Source organism: Lithobates pipiens, unplaced genomic scaffold (genome assembly GCF_037356315.1).
Source record: "Lithobates pipiens isolate NorthernLeopardFrog02 unplaced genomic scaffold, aLitPip1_a1.2 Scaffold_18, whole genome shotgun sequence".
In the NCBI taxonomy this organism is placed as follows: domain Eukaryota; kingdom Metazoa; phylum Chordata; class Amphibia; order Anura; family Ranidae; genus Lithobates; species Lithobates pipiens.
Window position 1 is genome coordinate 588,416,250 of NW_027507758.1, and position 10,837 is coordinate 588,427,086.

At 42.8% G+C, this 10,837-nt stretch overlaps 1 protein-coding gene across 1 annotated transcript; it reads right to left on the reverse strand.

The window, feature by feature from the left end:
- Positions 1-6,536: 6,536 nt before the first annotated feature.
- Positions 6,537-7,121, reverse strand: LOC143990315 (small nuclear ribonucleoprotein F-like). Its single transcript, XM_077490367.1, has 2 exons — positions 6,973-7,121; positions 6,537-6,654 (listed from the first exon to the last, which is right to left on the reverse strand). Exons 1-2 carry the CDS (start codon positions 7,119-7,121, stop codon positions 6,537-6,539), a joined length of 267 nt encoding a protein of 88 aa, XP_077346493.1.
- Positions 7,122-10,837: the final 3,716 nt, after the last annotated feature.

A 10,837-nucleotide genomic window follows, 5' to 3' on the forward strand; every position in this document is an offset into this window, starting at 1 on the left:
GGAAAGAGATCGGTGTCAGCAGCGATGTGGGCTGCATCTGCAGTGCCCACATCGCTGCTCACCGAATTGAACCCCTCAATTCCCTGCCAATACTCTGCAATACCAGTGCATACTCTGCAGTACCCTGCCATTACTCTGCAGTACCCCGCCATTACTCTGCAGTACCCCGCCATTACTCTGCAGTGCAGTACCCTGCCATTACTCTGCAGTACCCCCCATTACTCTGCAGTACCCTGCCATTACTCTGCAGTACCCCCCATTACTCTGCAGTACCCCCCAATACTCTGCAGTACCCGCCATTACTCTGCAGTACCCTGCCATTACTCTGCAGTGCAGTACCCTGCCATTACTCTGCAGTACCCTGCCATTACTCTGCAGTACCCCCCATTACTCTGCAGTACCCTGCCATTACTCTGCAGTACCCCCCAATACTCTGCAGTACCCGCCATTACTCTGCAGTACCCCGCCATTACTCTGCAGTACCCCCCATTACTCTGCAGTAACCCCCATTACTCTGCAGTACCCTGCCATTACTCTGGAGTACCCCCCAATACTCTGCAGTACCCTGCTATTACTCTGTAGTACCCCGCCAATACCCCGCCAATACTCTGCAATACCCTGCCATAAATTGCCATACCCAGCCATACTCGGAGATACCCAGCCATACTCGGTGATACCCTGAAATACCCAGCCATAGACGCCCCCCACCCCTCACCGCCCTCCGGTGCTTCTACCAACTAGCCAGTACGATCAAAGCCAGAATCTTTTTTTTATTTTTTATTTCAGGCTTCCCAGCCTAGAGGTGAGATGTGGGGTCATATTGACCCCCAGATTTCACTGTAAAGAGGACCTGTCACCCCATATTCCTATTACAAGGGATGTTTACATTCCTTGTAATAGGAATAAAAGTGATCAAAAATATATTTTTGGGGAAAAAAATGTCAAACTAAAATAAATAAAGTAAAATGAACAATAAAAAAAAAAAAAATTTTTTAAAGCACCCATGTCCCCATGTGCTCGCATGCAGAAGCGAGCGCATGCGTAAGCCCCGCCCACATATGAAAACGGTGTTCAAACCACACATGTGAGGTATCGCCGAGAACGTTAGAGCGAGAGCAATAATTCTAGTCCTAGACCTCCTCTGCAACTCAAAACATGTAACCAGTAAAAAAAAATGTAAGCGTCGCCTATGGGGATTTTTTAAGTAGCGACGTTTGGCGCCATTCCACGGGCATGTGCAATTTTGAAGAGTGACATGTTTGATATCTATTTACTCAGCATAACTTCATCTTTCACTTTATGCAAACATTGGGCTAACTTTACTGTTTTTTTGTTTGTTTTTTAAGCACAAAACTGTTTTTTCCCCCCAAAAAACGCGTTTGAAAAATTGCTGTGCAAATACAGTGTGAGATAAAAATTTGCAACGACCACCATTGTATTCTCCAGGGTCTTTTGGTATGCATATGCTGTGTGTGTGAAATAACCTGATAATATGACAATTTTGTGGAAAAAAAAAAAAAAAGGAAATAGGCCGTCAGTACTTCAGATGTGATCAATTTTCAGATATTGGCACCATAGCTTGTGGACTCTATAACTTTCACAAAGACCAAATAATATCCACCAATTTGTACTTATTTTTACCAAAGATATGTAGTAGTATGAATTTTGCCCAAAATTTATGAAGAAAAAATTACTAATCTGCTAAATTTTATAACAGAAACGAAGAAAAATTAATTTTTTCGCAGAATTTTCGGTCTTTTTTCTTTTATAGCACAAAAAATAAAAAACTGAGAGGTGATTAAATACCACCAAAAGAAAGCTCTATTTGTGTGAAAAAAAGGACAAACATTTCCTATAGGTCCAGTGTTGCATGACTGAGTAAGGCCGCGTACACACGCGGGGACTGTTCGCTCAACTTTGTCCGCTGAACAGTGTTTCGGCGGACAGTCCGCTCGTGTGTGGGCTTTCAGCGGAAAGTTTCAGCGGACAGTCTGACGAACAAAGTTTTTCGGAAATTCCGAAAAACTGTCCGCTGGAACTTGGTTTGAGCGGACAGTCCGCCCGTTTGTAGGCTTGTTCGTCAAACTAAGTCTTGCGCATGCTCAGAAAGAATTTACACGCCGAAGGTTGCATTGCAGTGTATAGGACGTCGTTTTCTAGTCCCGTCGTACGTGCCGTTCACGTCATCGCGCACGGTTTCAGCGGACTGTTCGTTCGACGTGTGTGGGCAAGTCCGTCCATGCTAATTTTGAGCGGACTGTCCGCTGAAACTGTTTGACGGACAAAGTTGAGCGAACAGTCCCCGCGTGTGTACGCGGCCTAATTGTCATTCAAAATGTGAGGGCACCGAAAGCTGAAAATTGGTCTGGTTATTAAGGGTGTTTAAGTGCCCAGTGGTCAAGTGGTTAATAATAGAGCTTGCAGTCAGTAGTCTTAGGAGATAGTGCGTGCTGTCTGCGTGCTCTGTACCCAGTACATACCGCTATAATATAGGGCAGGCCCCTACTTTCAAACATCCAACTTACAAACATCTCCTACTTGCAAACGCAAGGAGACAGCAGCAAGTGAGATGAAAAAAGATGGACGACAAAACAAATTATACAGGGGTGATAACCCTTCCCTATGTTTTCCAAAAAGCTTAAAAATAGTTTGTTTGACTGGAGCTACACTTTAAAAATGTACCGGTTAAAAATTACAAACAGATTCAACTTAACACAACAAACCTACACAGTCCCTGTCTTGTTTCACCGCCTGTATACTGCTGTTCTGAGTATATAGGGCCTGGGGGCCACACGCATTTCCTTTTTTTAATATGGGTACGGGGTTCCCCTTAATATGCGTACAAGACCCAAATAGGCTGGTAATGGGCAGGGAGGGCTACCCATGCCATTTTTCTCAATGATTTTCAACCATATTGCAGGAACCAGATATAACATTAAAACCGCAAGCAGTTTTAAATGGTGTTATTTCCGTTTAATGTCATTTTGTGCAGGGACTGCTCCAAACACGGGAAACACGTGGCACTTCACAGGCATACTACAGACACCCCCCAGGCACCATATTTAAAGGAATATTTCACCTTTTTTTTTTCACTTTAATCGTCATTAAAATCAGTGCTCCCGCCAAAACGGCAGTTTTTAAAACTTTTTTTTGCAGTGACCCATGTCCCCTGAGGCAGGAGGCAGGTCCCCAAACCCTTTTTAGGACAATATCTTGCATATTAGCCGTTAAAATTAGCACTTTCCATTTCGAACGTTCGAGTCCCATAGACTTTAATGGGGTTCGAACGTTCGTAGCGAACGCGGGGGTCGTTCGCAAGTTCTGGTGCGAACCGAACCGGGGGGTGTTCGGCTCATCCCTAACCGTGACCTTTGTTTGTTAGATTTCTGCAAATTTCGGCATTAAAAACATCTTTGGGCATCTGAAAGTAATTGTATGTATTGAACAACGTACACATGTATTTTTATGGCAACATGAGAATTAATGAAATGCATTTATCATAAAAGTATTGTTCTCTCTTGCTTCATTCAAAGAAGGAAGAGGATGAATAAAAGAAAGAAGATGATGATGATGAGGACAAAAAAAAAAAAAGGAAGAAGAGACATAAGTAAAAGATAGAAGGACAAAATAAATAATATATATATATATATATATATATATATATATATATATATATATATATATATATATATATATATATATAGGTCCACTTTCAACTTGTGTAGTAATCACTCTACAGTTTCATATTCCATGTAGTTAGAGTTGGGCTGAACCCCCTCCCCCCTGGTTTGGTTTCACAACAGAACTCTAGAACATCACAAAAGTTCAGATCTGAACCCCGGACCCTATTAAAGTCAATGGAACCTGAACTTAAAAAATCAAAAGTGCCCATTTTGAAGGCTTATATGCAAGTTATTGGCCATATTGTTTTTAAAGGAGCGGTGATTTTATTGATGCTTAAAGTATAACAATAAAAATTAAAAATTACTTTAAATATAGTGCCCTTAGTCTGCCTGTAAAAAGCGCATCTGTACTGTGTATAGAAGCTGCTACAGCAAAACTGACATATACAGTACTTAAGTAAAAGTAAAGTACTCATACCCCTTGAAATTTTCCACATTTTGTCATGTTACAGCCAAAAACTTATTTTATTAGGGTTTTATGTGATAGACCAACACAAAGTGGCACATAGTTGTGAAGTGGAAGAAAAATGATAAATAGTTTTCAATTTTTTTTTACAAATAAATATGTGAAAAGTGTGGTATGCATCTGTATTCAGCCCCCAGGAGGCAATACTTTGTAGAACCACCTTTTCACATGTAGAGAGTGACATGTTTGCCCATTCTTCTTTGCAAAATAGCTCAAGCTCTGTCAAATTGGATTGAGAGCATCTGTGAACAGCAACTTTCAAGTCTTGCCACAGATTCTCAATTGGATTTAGGTCTGAACTTTGGGCAATTCTAACACATAAATATGCTTTGATCTAAACCACTCCATTGTGGCTCTGGCTGTATGTCTAGAGTCCTTGTTCTTCTGGAAGGTGAACCTCCCCCACAGCCTCAAGTCTTTTAAAGACTCTAACAGGTTTTTTTCTAAGATTGCCCTGTATTTGGCTCCATCCATCTTCACATCAACTCTGACCAGTTTCCCTGTCCCTGCTGAAGAAAAGCATACCCACAACATGATGCTGCCCACTACCATGTTTCACGGTGGGGTTTGTGTGTTTAGGGTGATGTACAGTGTTAATTTTCTGCCACACATAACCTTTTCCTTTAAGCAAAAAACTTCAATTTTAGTCTCATCTGACCAGAGCACCTTCTTCCACATGTTTGCTTTGTCCCCCACAAGGTTTCTCACAAACTACAAATAGGACTTCTTATAGCTTTCTTTTAACAATGGCTTTCTTCTTGCCACTCTTCCATAAAGGCTAGATTTCTGGAGTGCATGATTAATAGTTGTCCAGTGGACAGATTTTCCCACCTGAGCTATGGATTTCTGAAGCTCCTCCAGAGTTACCATGGACCTCTTGTCTGCTTCTCTAATTAATGGTCTCCTTGCCTGGCCTGTCAGTTTAGGTGGATGGCCATGCCTTGGTAGGTTTGCAGTTGTACCTAAGGCCGCGTACACACGCGCGGACTGTTGGCCCAACTTTGTCCGTCCAACAGTTTGAGCGAACAGTCCGCTCAAACTTAGCATGGACGGACATGGCCACACACGACGGACGAACAGTTTGCTGAAACCGTGCGCGATGACGTGAACGGCACGTACGACGGGACGAAAAATACGACGTCCTATACACTGCAATGCAACCTTCCGACGTGGAAATCCTTTCTGAGCATGCGCGAGACTTAGTTGGCCGAACAAGCCTACACACGAGCGAACAGTCCGCTGAAACCTTGTTTCAGCGGACAGTTTTTCGGAATTTCCGTAAGACCTTGTTCGGCCAACTGTCCGCTGAAACTGTCCGCTGAAGCCCCACACACGAGCGGACTGTCCGCCCAAACACTGTTCAGCGGACAAGGTTGGGCGAACAGTCCGCGCGTGTGTACGCGGCCTTACTCTTTCCATTTTCGAATGCTGGATTGAACAGTGCTCCATGAGATGTTCAAAGCTTGGCATATGTTTTTATAACCTATCACTGCATTAAACTTCTCCACAACTTTATCCCTGACCTGTCTGGTGTGTTCCTTGGCCTTCACAATGCTGCTTGTTCATTAAGATTCTCTAACAAACCTCTGAGGGTTTCACAGAACAGCTTTATTTATACTGAAATTGAATTACACACAGATGAACTCTATTTACCAATTAGGTGACTTCTGAAAGCAATTGGTTCCACTAGATTTTAGTTAGGAGTATCAGACAAAAGGGAGCTGAATACAAATGCAATCCACACATATTACATATTTATTTGTAAAAAATGTTGAAAACCATTTATCATTTTTCTTTCAATTCACAATTATGTGCCACTTTGTGTTGGTCTATCACATAAAATCACAATAACATACATTTATGTTTTGGTGGTAACATGACAAAATGTTGAAAATTTCAAGGGATATGAATACTTTTTTTAAGGCATTGTATAAAGAAAAAAAAACATTTAAATAGATTCCCCCTGCAAGCTTTCTTTATTTTGTAAACAAAGGCTTGGGGAGCAAATCTGTTGAGGCCACAATTCGAACAAGTTTAGAGATTTTTTGGATAAATTCTTGAGTCTCTTTGGCAGACTTTGGATGGAAATAGTAAGTTTTTGCACCACAGTGAGCAAGCCTTATGTGAAGAAGCCAAATTATGGTACACACAGGCCGAGATTAAAATTTTTTTTTTTAGATAAAGTCTGATGTCTCTTTTGCAGACTCCGGACAGAAATAATGGGTGTTGGGCTTTGGATGTTGGTGGTGCCTTTACACTGTAACCCTATAGAGGTACTCTTGGGGAAAACAAATCTGTTTCTTTTTCTTAACAAAACATACAAAAACTATGATAACCTTAAAAGAGAAGTTTCAAAATAAATTTACAAACCTAATTTGGAAATTGCTTTATTCTCTCATCTTGCCATCTTCTTCCTCCTCTTCTACTCCTCTTATATATATACACAATACATTATTGCACCTTATTAGAACTTCTCCAAGATGTCCAGGCAATTCCCCATCAGCAGGCATGTACTGGCCATTGGGACTGCAGGGAGTTTGCCGGGGGGCCGATGGCTCAGTGGGCCGGTTTCAGTGAGAAAGTAATGGCTTGCCCTCAACTTCACACAGTGATGTGAGAAAGATAAGAAAAATACAGAGGAGAATAAGTGAAATAATAAAAGAGGTTAGTGAGGACTCCTTGTGATATGCTACTTATGTTTTTTGGCACAATTACGTATAGTTTTATATACTGTTTTTGTGCTTGTTTGCAAAATTAAAGTGGGCTGGTCTGGATGAAGTCCAGGGCCAAATTTTTGTCCTGGTCCAGCTCTGCCCATCAGTATACTCTTCTGTATTGGTGAGCTGTATGTTCATGTAGCCATCCACAGAGACCTGATATCTCTCATATTCCATTCCCCATTTCAGTTTCAACATTACTGGCTTACCATTAAGGCCATTAAGAAATGGTTTTGGGTTTATTGTCAAACTCATTCTGCGCTAAAACTGCTGCTGATCTACAAACCAGTGAAAAGAAGAAAAAAGTCCCTGTGGAATGCTCCGAGAGCACACTAATGGAGAGAGCAGAAATGGCTACAGGTACTCTTGATGAAAGCAAGAATTGGCCTTTCTGTAAAAAAATGAAAGTGTATGCACCTGTCAAACAGGTGCGGAAAAATTAGACTTTGGATGTTGGTGGTGCCTTCACACCATAACCCTATAGAGGTACATTTGATGAAAGCAAGAATTGGCTTTTCTGTATAAAAATTTAAATTATAAGCACCTGTCATACAAGTGTGGAAAAATGTAACCTTGGGTGTTAATTGTGCCCATAAAAAAACGTCATCATAAATTACTTAACCCCTTCCTGACCAGCTGCCACAGTTGTACTGCGGCAGGTTGGCTCCCCTGGGAGAAACAATGTTACCTTACATCGCTTTGCCTTATGGCCACTAGGGGACGACTCAGCCCAAGAAAGGGTGACCAAAACCAGGGGCTTATCCTTCTGGATAACTGGGCATGAAACAACACCACCTAAGGTTTGTCCGTGACAGGACCTCAAGGTTCAGGCATTCCCTGGATGGGTAGGACGAGACTTCAAAAAGTGACCTGCCTGGCTACAATAAAGGCACAATCTCTCCCACCTCCTAAAGGTTCTCTCATCCACAGAGAGATGCTTGAAACCCAAGTGCATGGTTTCGCCTTCATTGACTGACTTGGTGCCAGGAGGCATGGGAGGTGAGGGGGGCACGGGTGGGACCTCAAAGTTCAGAGACAAACATACAGGAGGCTTCCGCAAGTGCTCCTTAAAACAGTCTTTCCCTGAGTCTGGAGTCAATGAGGATGGCAAACATGATCAACTTCTCCAGCTCAGTGGGTATATCTCAGGCTGCTATCTCATCCTTGATGGTATCCGAGAGACCATGAAAAAAAGCAGCCACAAGGACCTCATTATTCCAAGCAACCTCTGCTGCCAGAGTATGGAATTCAATGGCATAATCTGCAACAGTTCCCATACTCTGTTTGATGGACATGAGGCACTTGGCAGCAGAAGAGGAGCCTGCAGAAATGTCAAATACCCTTTTAAAGGAGGCCACAAACTCACGGTAACTCAAGACAAATAAATTCTACCTTAAAGCGGAGTTCCACCCAAAAATAGAATTTCCGCTTTAAGTGACGCTGACCCCCCCGTGACCTGCCACATTGAGCATGTCATTTTTTCGGGGGGGGGGGGGATATCCTCTTTTTAGGGGCATCAAGCTCCCACCTCCTCCCGGGGCTCTGCGGTGCCAGAAGGAAGTTCACCTCTCCCCCTCCCTCCCTGCAATCTTCTAGGACACGTCACAGGTCCCAAAAGATTGCCTGGCCAATCACAGCACAGCTCGCACAAGCACAGTGCGTGCCCGGCTGTGAAGCCACAGTCGGGCGCCCACAGGAGTGATGCTGGCATTGCAGAGGGGAGGGGGAGAGGAGCAGGGCTTTGTTCACCCGCATCGCTGGACTGTGGGACAGGTGAGTGTCCAGTTATTAAAAGTCAGCAGCTAAAATTTTTGTAGCTGCTGACTTTTAAATGGGTGGAACTCCGCTTTAATCAACTGCCCTTACTCAAGATGGCCACAGGCAGAAATGCTAAAGGGTTGTTTTTCAAAGTGATTTCTCAACAAAATAAAGCATGGAGACATGGACGGATGGACGAGGTTGCTTTGAATATTAAAAACAAATTAAATAGCGCTTTTGCTTTGTGGTGCTAGAGGGTATTTTCCTCTCTTTCTTTTTTTTATGTTTACCTACCTTTTATTTTTCTTACTTCCTAAATTGAAATAAGTAGCGAGACATCATTTCTCAGTTAACATGATAAGGAGACAAATGTTGGCATGACATCTCCGAGTGGGACAGTAGCCCGGCGCTAGGTAAAAGTTTATACAATTGAAGGTGTGAGTTTCCATTAGGGATGAGCTTCGCGTTCGAGTCGAACTCATGTTCAACTCGAACATTGCCTGTTCGGCGAACAGTGAACAATTTGGGGTGTTCGAAAAGCCGCGGAACACCCTGTACAAGCCAATGTTGAGGGCATGTGGCCTGATACGGTTCAGGAGGGGGGGCGCTCTCTCGTCCCCCCCTCTTTTCCTGCGGCCTACCAAGTTGCATGCTCGGATAAAGGGTCTGGTATGGATTTTTATGGGGACCCCCACGTCAATTTTTTTTAAGGCTCCCCTTAATATCCATACCAGACCTCTAGGGCCTGGTAATTGAATTTGGGGGAACCCCACGTTTTTTTTTTTGTTTTTTATATCAATGACTTTCAATGAGTGTTCTCTGTATTATGGGAGCCGACAATTCATTATAACCGCGAGTGATTTTAAATGACTTTTTTTTCTGCAGAAATTACACTTTGTGCAGGGACAGTTCTCAGCATGGGAAACATGCGCCCCTTCGCAGGCATACTATAGACACCCCCCAGGTACGAAATTTAAAGGAATATTATACTTTTATTGTTTCACTTTAATCATTATTGAAATCACTGCTCCCGAAAAAAAATTTTAAAACTTTTTTTTTGCATTGATACATGTCCCCAAACACTTTTTAGGACAGTAACTTGCATATTAGCCTTTAAAATTAGCACTTTAGATTTTGAGCGTTCGAGTAACATGGACTTTAATAGGATTCTAAAGTTCACACGAAGTTTAGGTCTGTTCGCAGGTTCTGGTGCGAACCGAACCGGGGGTGTTCGGCTCATCCTTAGTTTCCATGCATTAAAAATTGTATGGTAATTTGTAATGTATCTTGCCGCTTTTTCATAATGTCACTTTTTACTATGCTCTTATATGTCTTACTCAATTTTTTGTGAAATTATTGTGAAAAAAATGCAATATACACATTTAATAGTAAAAACGTGTAAATAGTCTCTGCCATCGATCACGTCATCTGTGAAGCATGTCTCAGCTCCTCTATCGCTTAAAGTTTTCTCCCTGAACACTAAAGGTCTCAATGTGCCGGAAAAACTGAGCAGTGTTCTGGCAGAAGCCCACAAACATAGGGCGCAAATCCTCTTTTTTCCAAGAAACACATTTCAAAACTGGCTCAATTCCCCGCTTGTCGGACAAGCATTTTCCGACGGTATTTCACGCAACCTCCCCTGACTCCAAGGCTAAGGGTGTCTCCATCTTACTAGCCAAATCTCTCCCGTTTGTTCTGACTGATCAACTAGTTGACCCGGAGGGCAGGTACCTCTTTTTGAAAGGGACCTGGAAGGACAAACATGTAACTTTGGCGAATGTGTACTGTCCCAATACTAACAGAATCCCATTTTTGAAAACCGTTCTATTGAAACTCGCTACTTTCCAAACTGGCCTCCTTATTTTAGGAGGGGATTTCAACCTAGCGCTGGATCCCTTGCTGGATACTTCGTCGGGAACGTCTTCGCTTCCTTATTCGGCGCTACGGCAAGTCAAACTCCAACTTGCTTCTCTTGAGCTTCATGACACCTGGCGTACGCTCCACCCTAGTGAGAAGGACTACACCTTCTTTTCGCATCCCCACAATCGATACTCGAGGCTGGACTACCTTTTCATACGACAGACAGATTTGTCCCATCTAACTGACGCATCTATAGAAGCTATGACACTCTCAGATCATCATCCCATCACACTGACTTTGCAATTCCCACAGAGGGAGAGGCTGACCAGAATGTGGAGGCTAGATGCGTCCAC